General features: G+C 40.8%; 1 protein-coding gene across 4 annotated transcripts in view; it reads right to left on the bottom strand.

Moving 5' to 3' along the window:
* TBCE (tubulin folding cofactor E) overlaps positions 1 to 19,764 on the bottom strand; it is a 28,003-nt gene extending 8,239 nt beyond the window's left edge. The window contains exons 1-9 of one of the 4 annotated variants that reach the window (XM_068154728.1): positions 19,525 to 19,764; positions 18,835 to 18,953; positions 16,980 to 17,064; positions 8,819 to 9,007; positions 7,972 to 8,060; positions 7,194 to 7,293; positions 5,200 to 5,302; positions 2,242 to 2,318; positions 1,870 to 1,965 (exon numbers count right to left, since the gene is read on the bottom strand). In XM_068154728.1, the coding sequence (XP_068010829.1) occupies positions 1,870 to 1,965; positions 2,242 to 2,318; positions 5,200 to 5,302; positions 7,194 to 7,293; positions 7,972 to 8,060; positions 8,819 to 9,007; positions 16,980 to 17,064; positions 18,835 to 18,934 (839 nt within the window). In that variant the 5' untranslated portion in view covers positions 18,935 to 18,953; positions 19,525 to 19,764. Of the gene's footprint in view, positions 1 to 1,869; positions 1,966 to 2,241; positions 2,319 to 5,199; positions 5,303 to 7,193; positions 7,294 to 7,971; positions 8,061 to 8,818; positions 9,008 to 16,979; positions 17,065 to 18,834; positions 18,954 to 19,186; positions 19,291 to 19,478; positions 19,494 to 19,524 lie in introns of those variants that run through there. The other 3 variants (XM_068154745.1, XM_068154719.1, XM_068154737.1) reach the window with 3 other exon arrangements.
* Positions 19,765 to 20,105: the final 341 nt, after the last annotated feature.

Here is a 20,105-nt window from a genome sequence, read left to right as displayed (position 1 = left end):
AAAGTTGGTGAAGGGTTTGGAACACAAGCCCTATGAGGAAAGACTGAGGGAGCTGGGGTTGCTCAGCCTGGAGAAGAGGAGACTCAGGGGTGACCTTATCACTCTCTACAACTACCTGAAGGGAGGTTGTAGACAGGCTGATGATGGTCTCTTCTCCCAGGCACCCAGTACCAGAACAAGAGGACACAGTCTCAGGCTGCGCCAGGGAAGGTTCAGGTTGGATGTTAGGAAGAAGTTCTATACAGAAAGAGTGATTGCCCATTGGAATGGGCTGCCCAGGGAGGTGGTGGAGTCGTCATCATTGAAGGTGTTCAGGAGGAGACTTGATGGGGTGCTTGGTGCCATGGGTTAGCTGTTTGGGTGAGTTGGATTGGTTGATGGGTTGGACGTGGTGATCTTGAAGGTCTCTTCCAACCTGGTTTGGTTTATTCTAATAAAGGTTTTATTCTAATAACAAGACACATCTACAAAAAGAGGATCCAGGTAACTCCAGGCTGGTCAAACTAACCTTGAAGACTATGGAGCAATTCATCTTTAGTGCACGTACATGGCAGGTGCAAGACAACTGTGGGATCAGGCCCAGCCAGCATGGGTTCATGAAAGGCAGGTCCTGCTTGACCAACCTCATCTCCTTCTGTGACCAGGTGACCTGCCCAGTGGATGAGGCAAAAGCTGTGGATGATGTCTATGGGGACTTTAGTAAAGCCTCTGACACCATCTCCCACAGCATTCTCCTCAAGAAACTTGCAGCCTTTGGCACAGCCAGGTGAACTCTTTGCTGGATTAAAAACTGGGTGTATGGCCAAGCCCAAAGAGTTGTGATAAATGGAGCGAAATCCATCTGGTGGCTGGTCATGAGTGCTGTCCCCCAGGGCTCAGTACTGGGGAAAAGGATCTGGGGGTGCTGGTGGATGACTGACTGAACATGAACCAGCAGTGTGCCCAGGCTGCCAAGAAGGCCAATGGCAGCCTGGCCTGTATCAAAAACAGTGTAGGGAAGCAATTGTGCCCCCGTGCTTGGCCCTGGTGAGGCCAAGCCAAGGCTTGAATACTCTGTTCAGTTCTGAGTGCCACAGCATACGGAAGAGATTGAGTTCCTGAAGCATGTCCAGAGAATGTTTGTTTTGGTTTTTGTTCCTGGAAGCATGTCTCAAACTCTTTAAGCTACACCAAAAAAAGCACTGAAACTTCCACAAGAGAGTGTCTGTGCAGAGGACATGCCACACACTTCTACCAACAGTGACCTTCTCCAGAGTTAATCATCGTGAGCAGGTAACAGGAAGAATTATCACCACACTGGTTTACCTCCTTCCAACTGCTCTTTGTTTTGCTTTCTTTACAAAGCACAAATAAGCACAGACACCATAGGTGCAAACTGCTCACGGCAAGCATCCACCACCAATCTTGCCTCAGGCGTGACACCTTCCAAACTGCCCAATGGCTTTCTGCAGGCTCAAACTACACTCAGATGGCTGTGCAGCTGCTGCTGAACCTGGTAAACTCTCATGGCCAGAATACTGTCCTAAGAAAGGACTTCCATAGCTCCTTTGCTTTGCCACTCAACACAAACTCTGCAGTCCTGTTACCTTGGTTAAAACACTGTGCATACTAACATACCAACCATCAGTTTTGATTCATAAGCATATAATGAAAACCTAATACAGCTTAAGAATGCATTACTATACAACAAAATAAGATCATATTAAAATAGCACAAATAATTCAGTCACTATCCTGAAGTGGGCAAAATACTTCTATTTCAAGACACCATAATCTTAAATGCAACATCGATACCATCACAGTTCAGTCAAAGACTATGGAGATGAATACCCTGGACAAAGAATTGCCACCAAATTTGTTTAACAGCTACCTGGGGAGATGTGCTATTAGATGCAGCTGATTTCCATCCAGTAACTGGTTGTCTGAAAGGTCTAGTAGCTTCAGGGTCTGCAGGACATTATCAGGCCTGTCACATTGGAAGAAACCAAACAAGCATAGAACATTTCAAGTTATTTGTTAATGAAAACACTTGTTTTCTAACTAAGTGTATGCAAATAAATGTGTACAATTATAACTTGAGCTTGTTTCTCACAAACTGAAGTACATCACATGAAGTTTGCATCATTTATTTCACAATTATGCCTTGGTGATGCCTTGGCCATTAGAGGAAGGCAACTTTGTCTGCTACATAACTCTGCACATTCATTAGCCTGGCAATAATTGACTTATGTAGTTATCTTACCTTTCCAAAACAGTAATATTATTAGAAGTCAGGTGCAATTCTTCGAGTGCTGGCCATCCTGGAGCACAAAGAAGAACCTAAGAGCAAAACTTCATTTAATATAAGAAAAAATATTCCAGGAATTATGCTAATTATCCCCTAAACAGAAAGAAGCATGAAAGATTTCCCCTAGCCCTCTCCTCCTTCCAGCTGGCTTTCCTGTGTCTGGATCCACCAGCACACATAACATCAGTCACAGGACTTGGGGTTCCAGATTGGAGGCCAGCAGTTGTCCTACCTCAGGCATTGTGACCTGGAAACTGAAAGAAGCGTTTGTCTTAAATCTTACATCCTGCAGTTACATTAACATTTTATTTTACATTTCTTTTTTGCAAGCGTCTACAGCAGGTAACACACTTATCACAGAGCAACAGAAGTTGCTGGCACAAACCCCAGTTCTGACACTGCCACAACTGCCTACAAAACTTTGCTGTTTTAACAGACCAAGTTCCATAAGCACTGGATGTGACTGGTTTTCTTCTGACCTACAAAATAATAATTTTTGCTGAAGTTTTTTTCTTGTGTGTATTCTCCCGAGTCAAATGAAGCTGCTACTCCTTCCTTGGTTAGGAAACTTGGAGGAGCTCTTTCCTCCATCTACATTCCTCTTTTCTTGGAACATGTAGGTAATAAACTATTTTAAAGTGCCCACCTCTTTTCAAAATGTATTTGGAATTGGGTAGCAGATTAAGCTTTTGAGATGCAAGAACACTGACTTACACATGCAAAGCATGATCATCTGAAGCTTGTTATTACAGGAGGTTAAAAAGCTGTGAAGTTCAGAGATCTGGACAATAGACACCAAGAAGCCTCAACTGATCAACCATTCTTCATTCTATCTGTTATAGCTCTATTTAATTATACAGCTAGATATATAGAATTGTCTCATTGCATATACACTACAAAATATTAATCGAATAGACCAGACCAGGTTGGAAAAGACCTTTGAGACCATTGAGTCCAACCTATCATCCAACACTATCTAATCAACTAAACCATGGCACCAAGCACCCCATCCAGTCTTTTCTTAAACGCCTCCAGTGATGGTGACTCCACCACCTTCCTGGGCAGCCCATCCCAATGGCCAGTCACTCTTTCTATAAAGAGCTTCCTAACATCCAGCCTAAACCTCCCCTGACACAGCTTGAGACTGTGTCCTCTTGTTCTGGTGCTCGTTGCATGGGAGAAGAGACCAACAGATTAACACCTGCTCCCAACTTGGTGTCATCTGCAAACTTACTGATGATGGACTCAATTCCCTCATCTAAATCATCAATAAAGATATTAAAGAGCTTGGGGCCCAGCACTGATCCCTGGGGAACACCACTAGTGACTGCCTGCCAGCCAGTCACCAAGGTCTCTTCCAGTGGCTCAACTGCTTCACACCCGAAAATATGAAACATCAACCTGTTGCCATATCTGCAACACACGTAAACTAACTCAGATCATCTAACAACTCTTCCTGCTGTCTGAAAAAAGGCCCATGGCTAACATGCTTGACAACAGGACATCATTCCTAGTAAGATGTAGTATTAGGGCATAATAATTTAAGTGTTTGCATGTTTCAGTCCCCACCTTTATTCTGTGCTATATCTGTGTCACATATAAGCAGGCATCATATATTTCCAGGATTTCAGATGTACAGAGATACCAATCTGATCTCTTGTGAATGCAAAGAGATGCCAAAACAAGTACTTTGAGTTGTGACACACATTTGCATTTCCATTTGCGTTGGTACCAATATGTTGTGGTGGTAGGGCCAAATGGGCCAAATACAAACCCAGACAGGATTTGGAATGTCTGGACACGGTCCCACTCTCCCTACTCCCTCCTGCAGGAGTCAGGTTAACGCAGTAAAAGAGACAAAAGAACAGGCACCAACACGTCTGGTAAACAGAGCCTCCTTTTGGAGTAAGAGCATGTGTACTGGCCACTGTGGCTACCACACCAGGCCTATGTTCCTGCCCTTTATGGCCACAGCCTGGCAGAGTCCTATTTCATTGGGTAACTGTTTGCTGGCTTCAGTTGCCCTATTGGCCCAGTTGGATTTTGGGCAAGTAAAAAATACAGGCTGATTTCTATTCACCTTGCCTTGCCTGAATTTGCCTTTGCCTGGACTTGCCTGCTTGGAGTCACCTGGCCCAAGACCTGGGATAGAAGCCACGAGCCCCACTCACTGCAAGCCTGAGAAGCCACAAGCCTTAGGATCTAAGCCTCACTTCCTTGTGACTGAATTCGTGCCATGCCGCAGTTTAGCCAGGAAGGCACAAGAGCCTTTCACAAGAACATGTTGTACCGCCTGCCGTCCTGCTGGAGCCAGACCAGCCTCGAGACTGTGTGACACCCTTACAGCCTCAACAGCTAGCATACAGCAGCAGCGCTCCCCTATTTGGGTGGAACACTCTGTGAGCAACTAATTAATTGCCTCCTGTGTTTAATGGTTCTTGTCGAATCTCCCCTGTGGCTGAGTCCCATACTGAGCCCAGGGACTCTCTTATCTTTCTGTTATTTCTTCCAGCTTGCTTAGAATTGTTAAAATTGTTATATTGCCTAAATATTCATAAATTCTGTAACATGTGTGCATAAAAACACAGATAAAAATTTAGTAACTACAAAGAACCAGGAAGTTTTCCTTCACACAAACCTTTAGGACATGCAATTGTATTATACTCCAGATGCTTTATGTGACTGGGTAATTCACAAATCTAGATGTAGTCCAATGTTTCTCATTAAACTCTCATGCCAATGTAGCTTCCTGTGTTAGGCAGGAACTACTTAACTAACACAATTATGCCACAGCGCCTTTGCTAAGGTTGATTACATTTCACTAGAATAATATAATGCATAAATGTTTATTCTGTTTTCCTTGCCCCCAAAAACTAACAATATAAATAGAAACAAAGCCAGGAAAGGTCTTACCTCTGTCCATGTTATCTCAGTTTGATTAAGTGCCAGAATCCTCAATTTTGAAAATACACTGGATACAGAAGTTAATGTATGTGGAAACTTCATTTTGTTTTCACTGTGCAAAAAGAATAATTATTAGCATAACAAATAACTGCATTTAAGTCACTAATTTGAGATTACATATTAAAGGTAAAAACAGCACACAAAAAAAGTTAAGAAGCCACTGCCAAGGTGTCACATGTTTTAAAATACTACAAAACATTCTTCTAGTTACATTGAAATGTACTCTTCCCTTATTTACTTTCCAGCTTCATGAATGCTTATTAATTCACCTGTGGCATCCTCCCCCCCTTTTCCTCCTGTAAATTTTGAACATGAAAATAATTATTTTCACTATTCTTCAATGAAACCAAGTCAGAATTTGGCCTTAAAATCCTTAGTGTCAATTGAAAAGATCGCCCACATGACTACTCAGACTCTAAAATCCACTCTCATTAGCAAAATATCACTACAGAATAGTTAAAAGACTCTCAAATCTGCAGTCTTCATTACTCCCCTCTCACCCCCAATTTGTTTTTCTTTCCTAAGATCTGATCTACCTGCATATTATGATAAAAATCTCCCAGTGTAGTTATACTTACATACATATGGGTTAAATGTCCCCATTTCAACAAGCTCTTAAAGAGCAAGTGGATGACTAATCACTTCTATTGTTCTTCCAATATTCCTTCCATAAAAAAGAATTCACTAAGATACTTATTTGCCAATGCCTTTTTTATTGAAATAAAACAGAAGACCAGAACAACAGAAACCAAATTCCAGCTATTTGGGATACATCAAAGTTTGGTTAAAGCGTTATGGGTATTTCAGTTTGGTGTCAAGACACTGGTGGTAAAACATTATTTTTAAACAAAAGTAGACTTCTAAATAAAGACTTGCCTGAGCAATAAGAATATATCAATAATAACAAACCCCAGAAATAAAGTTTTAAGACACTCTGAATAAATTAAAAAAGGAATAAAAATATATTTACCTTACAGCTTTCTTATATAGGAAAAAATACAAATCTAAGCTCATGAAAAAAAACAAAGAGGTTTATAAACAGAAGGCAATCAACTACTACTAAACCTAAACAAAAAACGCTAAGCAAGACTTTAAGTAATAAAGATGTTTTCTCCATAGCAGTGCCACCTCAAGGTCTTGGGTTCTTGGGTGGGGACCATATGCCAGCAGAGTCCCCACATCCTGTCAGTGCCGTGCAAACTCTAGGCACAAGAATGCAGAGAATGTAACCTGCTGCACACGCACACAGCAAATTCAACTGTCTCCTGTGAAGCTGCTCCCCTTGCTGAACCAGACTTGCTGCACACATGAGATATAGGTGCGTGTGAAGCCATTTGAGCCTTGGGGCAAGCTAAGCTTAAAAAGAAATCAAGACACTAGTCGTCGATATCACAGAAGTGTGTAAGTGCATCTTAATGATGCTGTAAACCTAAGTTTCTATACTTTGTTTCCTCATTTCTATGGAAGCATGCTTAGTAATTATTTTGCCTTCAGTTTAACTGCTTAAAAGAGTCTACAGCAACCTGTAAAAATCTGGAATACACTTTAATCCACTCTGCCTAGCTGATATGTTAATTTGTATAGAAATGTTTGATGGCTGGAAACGGTATTCTGTTTTTCAGACATCTGGAATTCTGTTAATTTTGCAAAACTACAGTCAACATCCATCTTTCCTGAATACTTCCCCAGAACTTATTTTTTCTCCTAAGGTTCCAGTTTTCCCTTGAAAAGGAATGTCTGAAAAAAAAACATACAGCACACACAAGTTGTTTAAGGACAAAATCAGAGGGGGGGTGGGTGGAAAAAGTAGCAAAAACTTAACTCATTAAAATGAGTGCTGAGGCATTCAGTTACCTTCAGAAAGCTGGCCTCTTATGTAAAAGAGTCTCTTCTTTTTTGTCTCTGCCCCAAAGGAATACAAACTTAAGTATGAATATTTATACCTGATATTAAGCGTTTCCAGGTTTTGAACTTGAGATGCAATAGCTGTTACTGTCTCCCAAGATGAGATCAGATTTTTTGATAGATTTATATGCCTGATACCTGAAATTTCACATTAAGAAAAATAAACTTATCTCAAATCTGAACTTATTCAGAAATTAGAAAGAGGGCTTGGGTTTTGAATTCAGGAAACATAAACAGATTACACTTGTTTGGGCTAGGAGGAAATACTGATCGGTTACAGCAAATTTTATTTAGGGTTTGTGGTATGGAAAATGTGTATGGGGTTGTTTTTTTTTATTAAAAAGCTTAACAAATCCTGAAGTGGATTAATTTGACAGGAACTCTTACCAGTCTGTATAAATTAACAATTAATACCTGCTTTGTATTTCTGTAACATTACTACAATATGTAGTACACTGAATACATTGTTTATGATATATATCGGAAACCTCTGGTGCCTGCAGAACATATCAGTTGTATTTTTAGGGGGATATCTGTTCCAGAGTTAGATTTTAAAAACCACCATTGTTGGTACCTTCTGAAATTGCAGTCACAGTAGCAACCTACGACAATATTCCTATTTTTATCCACAATTTGCATTTCTTCTTGAAAATTGTAGGCGCCCTCTTTTTAAACACTGCATCGAGTTTCTAAATCTGAACTGCAGTTGTAACCATGTTTAAAATGATATAACCATCATTTGCTGAAGCAAAAACTGGAACTCTAAACTATGTACATTATTTTTGGTATCATGCAATACAGCAAAAAAAAGGATATTGGAACATGTTCTGCTGATCTCTTCTTTCTGACCAGCATGGCTCACTGCACACTCACGCACTGAGATATCTACCAGTTGATTCAGTTGGCTAAATGAGAGAGAACATTCTGTTAACTAATCCTCAAACAGAAATGGATACCTTATATAAATACCTGGTTATTACAACTGAGCACTATCATTTTAATATGTACTGTCTCCTTTAGAATTAATGAGTAGACTGCTACATTGCAGTGTCTTTCTTACTCAAAACCACACACATATCCTTGTCGGGTTTTTTTTTTGCCTTTACATTGCTACTAAAAAATAGGGTCTGATTGAACTACAACCCCCACCCCCCGAAGAAATGCCAACCAACCCTCATCCTACTGAGAAAAAGTCATAAACCAAACAAACTATAGCTAAGCAAATTTAAATTTAATTAGAGGTTCCAAGTTAAAATAGGTTTATTGCAATACTTTTTGCAAGAGATTCTAAGTTGTTTAGGCATTCCTTGTCAAAAAGGACAAAAAGAGCATTTTTGACTGCTTAGTGGATTATCAGCTCAGAAGGAGGCTGCCACCTACTGAAATGATACCTCTGGGCTGCTGAGGTCATTTAGACTGCAACCCATTATACATCATTAAGTTACATTCAACAATGCCAAAAATGCCAGCTCCTGTCTGTAAAATAGGTACATTATGAAGCTACAACAAGATTTGTCTCCTCCACCATAGTGCAGTTCAGCTTACTTTTAGAGATATGACAATAGCATATGTGAGGCAGGCAGCTTTCTACCATTAAAAGGAACTACTACTTGACTAATGAAACACTAAAACTTTATCTTAGATTTTCATATATTACGCTTGCCTTTGTTGTTCTGCAACAGAATCCATACCAATGAATTCCACAGTCTTCTTTCCAAATACGAATGCACTCTCTGCCCCATGAAGAACATCTTGCTCATCATTCAATCCATACCGATCCTTTATGGCAGTAAGAAAATCCACTCCAAAATTTGCCTTGTTTGGCCGGATAAATGATCCTCCTCTAGGATGCCTAAAACGGAGAAGCCAGGAAAAGATGAAATATGAATCAAAACAATAACCAGTCTCCAAACTACTTATTATTACTTTTTTAAAATACTAGGAAACAAAGCAGTTTGAAAAAATTTCTACAGGCTAATTTTAGATATCACTGTTCACATTCAGTGAGACCAGGTAAGACTTGCACAGTATCTTTGCTATTTGACCCAAGAAGTTCACATTGTAAGATGCCACAAGAACCAAAGCACTGGATCTCCACATGTACTTACACATTGAAATAACAATGTCAGTGCCATTAGAAGACATAAAAGCTCCGTTGTTTCCAAGCCTACAATGAACTCAGTTTTTCTGGAAAATTAAGCTTCTGCGTATGGCTAGTCATGCAGTTACCTAATGCACACAACAAATGTGTCTGGGGTCTTAGCACATCCTAAAGACGCACTGGAACACACAGAGTGGTCACTACCTCATTATACTTGACTTGAAGAACGCAGCCTTGTCTTTCCATTTACACAAATGTCACAAGATGCAAATCGTGCCTCTTGAAACTCTTATACAAACTCAAACTTTTAAAAATTCTAACTCAGTAGAATAAATAAACCTTTATTAGAATTAGAATAAACCAAACCAGGTTGGAAGAGACCTTCAAGACCATCAACCAGTCTAACCCACCCAAACAGCTAACTCATGGCACCAAGTACCCCATCAAGTCTCCCCCTGAACACCTTCAATGACGGAGACTCCACCACCTCCCCGGGCAGCCCATTCCAATGGGCAATCACTCTTTCTGTATAGAACTTCTTCCTAACATCCAACCTGAACCTCCCCTGGCGCAGCCTGAGACTGTGTCCTCTTGTTCTGGTACTGGCTGCCTGGGAGAAGAGACCATCATCCGCCTGTCTACAACCTCCTTTCAGGTAGTTGTAGAGAGCGATAAGGTCACCCCTGAGTCTCCTCTTCTCCAGGCTGAGCAACCCCAGGTCCCTCAGTCTTTCCTCATAGGGCTTGTGCTCCAAACCCCTCACCAACTTTGTTGCTCTTCTCTGGACTCGTTCCAGCAAGTCAACATCCTTCCTAAACTGAGGGGCCCAGAACTGGACACAAAAAAATATATTTCTAAAACCAACTTGAAACATCAGACATTAATGCTTCTGTTCCAAATGCCATCCCACAACTGAGCAATCAGCACAATGTTAATTTAAAACAGAGCACACTTTTGTCCACCATTAATGATAAGAGATTCTAGACTTAAGCTTATGGAAACCCATAGGGGAAAATAAACCCAAAGCATTCCTGAGAATTTTAAGATTGCAGTAAAAAAGGGTCAAGAGGCAAGGACTTCACAAAGCAGCTTCAAACCTCTGAGTGAGAGCCCTGCCAATATGTGGCTCACTTCTGAAGCATTCACAGGAGGCAGGTATGAAAATCCTGTTGCAGCAAGGATTAAGTTTACTAGCCACAGCTGTCTGCACCTACACTGGAATTCTTATCATCTCCCTGCCACACCCCGAAGGTCCACAAAAAGATTTACAGTTCACTGATTGACATTTACATCTTCCAAAGCGAGACAAAGGTAAAGCTCTAACTCAACCATTTTGGAAAGAGTCACAACAACAATAATAATCTTGAAACTGAATATTCAACAGAATTATCCACTACTGTGTTCCACACAGTCTTAAACTGTTTCCTCTTTTTTCTTGAGCACTGCAAAAAAATAAAAATGATTGCATGACAATTTCTTGCCAAGCCTTTGCTTTGACAATTTCTATCACAGTTAGTAAGGAAAAATGGTATCAAGAAAGAACTGACAGAGACAAGTAGTGGGAATGGTATCACAGAGCAGATGGAGGATTTGATAGAAGAATTAGCCAGAAAACAGCAGGAAAAAAATTGGGAGCTATGATTAGCTGTTTGGCTTCCAGTTAAGAAGAGTACAGGCTTTAGTTGAGAAGTACCCAGGAGGAAGAACTCACTTATGTAAATAAAACTCCTCTTTTCAAAACATCATGTAAAAGCCAAGTGGCAAATTAGCAAACCATAATATAAACTGCCAATGCTACAGAGTTTAAAAAAATCTCTCAGAAAACCATTAACAAGAGACTTTTAATCCCATGCACCTATTAGAAGTAGATGGAATAGCTTGGCCATCATCTATTCACATTTTTATTAAAAATAAATCATTGGTACTGGAAATTGCCTGTGCCAGTTTTACTCATTAACATTTCTAATACTCATTCAAGTACTCTCATATCCTACAGGAGGATATGGGTGGAAACCAGATGTTATTTACTTTAAAAATATTTTCAGTCTAGCATTGTAGTGATTAGAGTGCAATGATTACAAAACAAGCAGAAAGACATACTCTTCGGGAATTAAATCCAGTGTGTACTTTCATGTTCCACAAGCATTTTCGATTCTCTACATTTTAAATCTAGTATCCTTAAGTCTTTTCTTCTGTTCCTTTGACGTTCTTCAGAGCTTGCAAGCATTTGGCTAGTTTGAATGTCAAAACTTCCTCAAATGCAAAAATTACCTGACTTTATCTGAACACCACTTCTTAAAACAATAAATGACATTTTCACCACCTGAACTATATACATCACTTACCTATGAACCATGCCTCTTTTGCATTTAATTAGGTAAAAGCTTCATATATGGCAGATGTCAGGGTCACAAGAAGAGTCCTGCACTAAGAATCTTGTACGCTTGTCTATCTGTAATTCATCCTAGGTCTTTCTGTATGTTGATTCTAATCTCTCACTTCTTTGATTCTCCCTATTTCATCATCACCATCTCTGTATTCAACAGTTCTGCTGCTTTTCTTTTTATGCTCTCCCCAACCCTCTCACTAGAGCTAATCTAGACCCTTACATTCACATCCGTCTTATGATGCCATTTATCCATGGCACAACCAAGCCCTTTCGTCTTCTCTATCACCATACCCATTCCTAAGCCCATTTCTGTCCTTTCAGGTCACCATTTCTACTGGCATCTCCTTCCTCACTGATTTTTTAGAAGCTAGTTCTACCCCTATGAAAAAATGGCAAAGGAAACTAGCTACCTGGCCCCTTGCCATCTGAAGCTACAGGAAAAGCATGATGCCTTTCTCATAAGGTCCTTCTACTTTTTGATTTTGTCCTTGCAAGATCAGAGGGTTTCTCTCTCCTGTTCCAGTCACTTCCAAGTACTGTGCATGCTCTGTGTATATTCAAATCCATTCCAAAGCCTAAGGTGTTTTTTTTTCAGTTCCACTTTATTAATTTGATCTATTTTTTCAAGAACTGTCAGGCAGAAGGACAGAGAATGAGACTGCAATAGAAACCTATTTTCAGGCAAAATGATTGTGCATTTAAGGAGACAGGTAATGTTATCTGTAACTCATTTTCCCTCAAATACTCTCCCTGTATTCACTTCCACACTAGGGAACAGGAACTGTACAAGCCAGATGTACATACCAAACAACCAATGTGCAGCACCTGGACACACGAAAAAGCACAGCTATTAGCAAGTATTTTCCATAACTAGGAACTAAACAGCATAAATCCTTATCCAGAGTGTCATTCAGCATGCATATCATGAGATGGAAGAAGATGCAGACTACTGATTCACCTGACTTAAGCTGAATATTCAGAAGTCTGAAAACCGGGATTTGATTCCACATGTCTACAATGTCACACAGTTGGGACAATGTTCAGAAATGACATAGTAGAAGATATGTCCCAATTTCCCTAAGCAGCAGAAAACGTGGAATATGCCCAAGTAAAGCTCTGACAACCAGCTGGCACTAGTAAACACTGAAACTTCTTAATGACTTTTAAAATAGAGTGGTTGACCTCAGTCTCAGAAGTTGGCTTGTAAGACATTTCCTATTCATGATTCAGTAGCCTGAAGCAATAAAACCCCTCTGCTTGCACATCCAGGGCCCTTGAAAGATATTTATTGAAATTTAGATTAGCTATCAGCTTCTACTGGCTACTTATTTCCCTGTATAAAGAAGAAATCTGGCATATTTTTTCTTTGCTAATGCAAAGCAAAGCTGTAGCACTGGTCATCATTAAACTTCTATATGGTGACTCTTCATGTGTTAGAGAACCACCACATATACATGCTTCACAGTACCTGAAGAATAATGCAGTAGTACATAAACTGTGTTACGCCAGCAGGTACACCTGTGAGCTGACTGCAGAAGCAAGCTTTCAACTGAGGAGAGGGCTCTTGGCTTTATAAACCTATATAGTAAACATGGATGGAAGGGCTTCTTTGCCTGGTACCTCCTTTTTGCAATGATTATCTCTAGGTAATTATCATCATGACTGCGGCTCACACACTACAAAGCTCATAAAATATCATAGAACATAATCAGTTGAATCCATGCATGTCTTTTCTAGACAGGATTTGAACAGACCAGACTTCTTTTAGAAGACTATACACACTGTAGTACAGAAAAGTCTTCCAAGTTTTGAACAGTCTGTGGCAACTGTGGCATCAAACAGTGCTTGCAACACCTAATGCTGACCAGCTGTGATGTATCAAATTCCTGACTGCACAACAGAAGCTTTGCAAACACTTGCAAGTACTTGAAGTTCTTGAGAGTTTACTTTAATCAAACAGATATGAAATCTGAGTAAGCTTTCACAAAACACAGTAAAAAAGACCTATGCAGTTCCAAATGCTGTCTTCAGGTTCTGCTGATGCACAAGACATGCCCGAGCAGCGGTTAGGGACAACAGTTTTGTTTCAACACTGTTCCATTTATAGCAGGAAGCAGGAATCTCTGATGTGGTACAGTGACACACAGCAACACAGTCAAAATTTCCTAATTGAGACCTAAAGTTAAAAGGAATCTTGGAACGTATCCTTCCCCTTGCTAAATGACAATTGCTTTTTCTTCCTGTATTGGAAGAGTTTGTTTGTGCTCTAAGTAGATACTGCTGGAGCTGAATCTGTCATTTTTGAAGAAGAGATAGTCTAATTAATATAAACAGATCTTCTTTTGGGCAGAAATATAAATATCATGCAAACAGTAACACCTAACTGGTCACAACTGCTGTCTGTAAATTTAAAAACGTGCCCACATGCCAACTATAAAACTCACTGAAGGAGGAAAAAGTGAAAACATGTCACGCCTTTGCCAAGACAAAGAAGTTCCTCTGGTAATGAGAGCCTGAAATTCAATTTTATTTTGCTCTTTTCATTTTGAAATGTCACTCTGAAAGACATTAAAAATTGGTACATGAACCAGTCTGCACAGAGAAAGCTACGTCTGCGAGACATGGTTGACTGCCTGAACTATTATTTATTCTCTTGGATTCCAGAAGGACTTTCTCTGATCAGAATACAAAGAACAGGTATTGTAAGAACAACATGTTTAAAGATCATTATATTTAAATTGAAGGGTATATGCAGTTTCACTCAAAAAAGTTGATTTCTACAATAAGAATTGAGATTACTATCTGAGATCTGATCTCCTGAAGCATGCTAAAGGTTGCTAGAAAAGCAAGAGTCTATACATATATCAATATTGTATGCACACAACTGTAAAGCACTGGAGTTGCTGAAAAACATCCACATCATGTTGTTTCTTCTGTCCAGGAAGATGCATAATGCCAGTGAATTACTTTTATTATTTCTCCTATAGCACAATATAACTAGCTTGAACTTGGAAACCACTTCAACAAAATACAAAGAATTTAAGAAGAACCTTCTGCTAATACATTCATTCAAAGGACGTGGTTGCTCTAAAACCGTAATTTTCAAGTCTTCAGCTAAGAAAAATCCATCAATGTTGACTTTTTTTTTCTTGTCACTGTGTGCTTATCGTCCTTACAGCTTGCTTTATTATTATTACTAGATCAAAGGAAAAAACATCCAATCCTCACAAGTGTGTATTTATTTACTTATTTTTTCTAAAGAATGGATTTTGGTTTATTTCCTGATAATGAGGTCTCTAGGGCTTCCATCTTACACAAATGTAGATGTTAAGAAGACACAGACTAAGAACTTTGATTTGTGCTACTGAACATAATCCACTCCCCTCCCTGTTTATGCTTATTTGGCTACAAGTAAAGGATAGAATTTTAATTTTGTATTTTGTAATAAATAAATTCTTCTGCTGATTTAGTCTGAGACCTGCTGTCTTGAGAATAGCTTTGATTTGAACTCATAATGAAGTACATTCTTTCATAACCCCTGAGCTGCTGTCAGGTCTCAATACAGATACAGTAGCCTCCTTTGCTGTCTCAGAGAATTCCATTTGTCTCCAGAAGACCTCCTGGCAGATTGAACATTAGACATCCTACACCCACAATACCAAAATAATGACTTTAGTACCTCCTTTTTTCCCCCCTTCTTCTCTGTTACATGTTATGGTAACAGTTCTAAGTCCCTTCCATATCATATTCCTGTATACAAAGACTCATCTACTCAAAAATGCAAATGATCACAGTGGGAAAAACACATGCTCAAAGGTCAGGAAACACAAGCACAGTTACTGTGTGTTTTAATTATTCTTTTGGAAGAAATTCTCGTAACAAAATTTCTCTGTTGAATCATCCGTTGAGAGCAAAGAGAACTACACATACAAGCGTAACGCTTCCGGCCCTGGTAAAACCACCGCTACATACTTTCCTTGCCCACACCTCTCCAGCCATCTGCTATTAGAACCTATTAGAGGCAGGAAACTAAGCAAAACAAATCTTTGGAGCGATTTCGTTCAGCTTTTCTTATGACTTTCAATTACATATAGGTTGGGGGGGGTGGTGTGTGGAGATGATTTGCTTATCCTCTCAATGGATTTAACTTTTCCAACATAATTAACACAAGGAATTAATTTCAGAGAAAAGTTCTGTTACATTTTCCAACAAACCAAAGCAAAAACATAGCCATGAAGCAAAACCACAAACAACTTTTAATTTTCTTGGTTTGTCATATTTCAAAAAGCATTCTATTAATTCTGAGTGCTCACTGTCACAGGATTTGATTTATATTTAACTCATTTCTATTGAACGAGCACTTGAACAGTTAGAAACAAACTGTAGTCAAGCTGCCCTTTTATAGTTATGACTAGCCTTGGAAAGCAGAAGGTGGAAAAGCCTAGAAATCTCTCCATTTCAATTTGTAAGACTGGCTGTGATCAAATGGCCAAAACTAGCATCCAGGTAAAGCCATATCCTTTCTTGAAAAGCTGCCAATAGCAGGTGGAGCAAATGGTTGGGAGAAAAAAGACAACAGGGCAAGTATTTTAATGATATAGAGAATATTCTCTCATCCTTCACCACTTAAGTGTTCAGGAACTTACTAAGCTAGCAGCCCTTAGTATTTAAGAGTCATTTATGACTTTTCTTCTATGAATTCATCCATTACTTTTTTTTAACTCACCAACTTTTAGCTGCTGCAGGGTCCTCTGACATGGAACTAAACAAAGTCCCACATTCTTCAATTCCACACGTTAAGTGCCCAAGTCTTTACATGCAACACATGTATACACTTAAAAAAACCCCTACAGCTACGCTGCTTTTTGCTTATACTAAATACAAGTGAGCATACTTAACACTATCTGTGTTACAAACTTAATGCAAAGCATTACCAGAAACGTGGTAATTTCCCTTAACAAGCTAAATGCAAGTCATTTTAAGTGCAAATGTGAACAATACTTCAGATAATTCATATGGACTAATATTTCACTTCAGAATTACTTTAAGAAGTAGGACATACTGATTTCCTTGCTAAAGCAGGAGTAAACCTACTAAAACTATACTATAGCATCCAAAAGTCACATTACATACCTTAAATACCATGTACATTCCAAGTATGTACCATATTCTAATTCCTTTGAGTGGATAGCAACATCTCAGCAGCCTTTACAGCATAGCATTTAGATTTATTTTTTTTTTTAATATGAGCCAACTGACACAGAATAGGTTTGCCTTAAAAACTATGACTGTCTTCTCAATACCTATGACATGCCAACACTATGAATAACTCACCTGCACTTAAAATACTGTGTTCCTTCATAGGTACCATCATGCTTTCCTCTCTGAGGATCATCCCATTCTACACCAAGCCAAATTCCTGAAAAATATGGTACATACATTTTCAAATGTATAGCAGCATAGCCACAGAAGTCACGGTTGGAAGGGACAGATAAAGTTCCTAACCTTCTCACTCACAGCAGGTTATTACAGCACTAAACAGATCAGCCAGGTAAATCTTTACCTTCATCACTCTAAGGTAACCCAGTACAACATGCATCTTGCTTGCCACAGGAGTTCACCATTGGCTCATATTCATGACAGTATATTCCCTAAGTCCCAAGTCCTTCATAACAGACCATACTGGTTGATCCCTTGTTTGTACAGATATATGGGTTTATTTCACACTACATGTGGAAATTCATCTTTCTTGAATCTCTTGGGTCCAAATCTACTTTATACAGTTGCTCTAGATTGCAGTTCTACCTTTAGCCACATCAGCCAGTTAAAGGTGAATGTTGTTCATTATCTGAGACATTGGTGAACATGCTAAACAATACAGATCCCAACATTATTATTATTAGAGAGTGGCCAGCAGGAGCAGGGAGGTGATTCTGCCCCTGCACGCAGCGCTTGTTAGGCCACACCTTGAGTACTGTGTCCAGTTCTGAGCTCCTCAATTTAAGAAGGATATTGAGATGCTGGAACATGTCCAGAGAAGGGCAATGAGACTGGTGAGAGGTCTCAAGCACAAGCCCTATGAGGAGAGGCTGACGGAGCTGGGGTTGTTTAGCCTGGAGAAGAGAAGGCTCAGGGGAGACCTTATTGCTCATTACAACTACCCTAAGGCTGGTTGTAGCAAGGTGGGGGTTGATCTCTTCTCCCAGGCAACCAGTGGCAGAATAAGAGGACACAGTCTCAAGCTGTGCCAGGGGAAGTTTAAGCTCGAGGTGAAGACAAAGTTCTTCACAGAAAGAGTAACTGCCTAGTGGAATGTGATGCCCAGGGAGGTGGTGGAGTCACTGTCCCTGGAGGTGTTCAAAAAGGGATTGGACGTGACACTTGAAGCCATGGTTTAGTTGTCATGAGGTGTTAGGTATTAGGCAATAGGTTGGACTTGATGATCTCTGAGGTCTTTTCCAACCTGGTTGATTCTATGAATCTAGGATTGATTTCTGATGTACATTACCAGATATATAGTCATTAACTAGCACTTTTTCACTTGACAGACCTGTGGACTTTCAAGCCACAGAACAGTTCATTCATCTGGCTTGTATTTCTCTGGATTCCAAGTAAGATTCTTTATAGAGACACTGTAAAAGACTTGAAGGCAAGGAACATTACATCTAAGCATCAGCAACCTCCTCATTTTGTCATTTCAGTTTTGCAAAGATGACACATAGTGTTCTCACAATCAGACTTGTCATATATTCCAGTAAGCAGGCCTAAGTCTTACTTGTTCCCATTAATCTGAACATGTTACTGAAAGAGCGTCTCGTCTATTGACCTGCTGCTGTGTCTCTCCTTCCCAGATTATGCCAGTACATAGAGATCAGGGAACTCTCGAGTTCATAAAAACTAATAGAAAAAAGAAGGCCTAAAATTTTTGGCTGTAAGAAAAAATTAAACCAATTTCAACCCAAAGTACTTCTTATTCTCATTTTGACAAGTGTAAAAAAACTTCTAAAACCCCCCAACAACTTATCCAGATTAGAAGTTGCTAAATTTACACAAGAACAACAAGGAAAAAAATCAAACTGTAAATTGCCAACATTCTTCTCCACATTTTTGTCCCCCTTAATTAAGGTCAGAATTAGCAACTTGAAAACAAACATTAAATGTAAAGGTAACTTACTACTGTGATGCTCACCTGCTGTAGGAGGAACATTGCCAACATAGCGCACAGTTGCATACTCCGTGCCACACAATATTCTTCGACCCAGCACATCAGAAGGCATCCATGCAGTCATCGCAGGACGGCTCGCAGAGCTGCAAAGGCAAAAGCAAAACTCTTTAACACTCACAAGTCACTGCTTTCCTAAGCCCCCTACCTTGAGTTCCCGTTTTAATGCCAGGTAGTATACTGGACTCCTGAAGCTAAGGTTTGCCCTCCCAGCGCTGCTGCCTCTAGCTCCCAGAAGCGCTCAGCCCTCGCACTGATCGTGCGAGAGCGAAGGCCGTTAGGGAGCAGCCTCCTTTGCCGCTGCTTTCAAGCCACAGACCGCACATTGCCCTCCGTCCTTCCAGCGACGGTCCCCATAGTGGGGATCACTGCGGCTCAGCCGTCATCCCGCCCCGACACGGAGTGGGGCAGCTCCGCCACAGCACTGCCGGCGAGAGGCCAAGCAGCCACTCCCCATCCCCGCCCCCGCCCTGCGAGGCGCGGCAGGGTACTGCCGCTAAAGGAAAGCCGCGGCCTCTTGGCGGGGAGCGGAGCAGCCGCAAAGAGAAAGCCAGCTGAACTACCGGGTGAGAGGAACAACCCTGGGACAGACCCACATGCCTTCATCATACCCGCGCCTAGGAACCAACGACATCAATACAAACCAGCCCCACCTACCCGTCTTCCGGTCTGTGCGCACCGACAGCTGCCGCCCGCCCAGTTTAGCTTGGCTTGGCTTTTCAGCACTCTTCTATTGGCCCTCCAAGGCCCCCGTGCTGCTCTAGCTTGGCCAGTATATCCCACGCTCTTAGATCGTGTCCTTCACAGCCAATCGACGCATAGCGTCGCCGCCGTAGAGTCCTTTGGGTAATGCAGTTCGCCGAGGAGGTCGCGCTGCGCGGACTCGCCTCTCCTAACTACACCTCCCAGTAAGACGTGGGGCAAGAAGACGGCGCTGATTGGATAAAATGACCTGGGCGGGGCACCGTAGTCGCTGCTGGCTGCGGGTGGGGCTGCTGAGCGTGCACGGTAGCGTATCGCTGCCAGGGCCCCGGGAAGCAGGCGCAGGCGTAGGCGTGTAAGGAGGCAGAAAAGCTCCTCCTGGAAAGTGCCGCCGCTGTGTTTCAGTGGCAGGCAAGCGTATGACTGTCCGTGTGACACCCAGCAGGACAATGTTAGAACTGAATCAGCACGCGGCTGGTCAATAATTAAAGGCAACCAACGCATCGAGCAGCTGGGGTTCACAGGAGCTGATCTTG

Source organism: Melanerpes formicivorus, unplaced genomic scaffold (genome assembly GCF_026170545.1).
Source record: "Melanerpes formicivorus ecotype bairdi unplaced genomic scaffold, bMelFor1.0.p_v2 SCAF_2, whole genome shotgun sequence".
Lineage (NCBI taxonomy): Eukaryota > Metazoa > Chordata > Aves > Piciformes > Picidae > Melanerpes > Melanerpes formicivorus.
The sequence above is the reverse complement of the archived record's forward strand: the minus strand, read 5'-3'. Positions and strand labels throughout refer to the sequence as shown.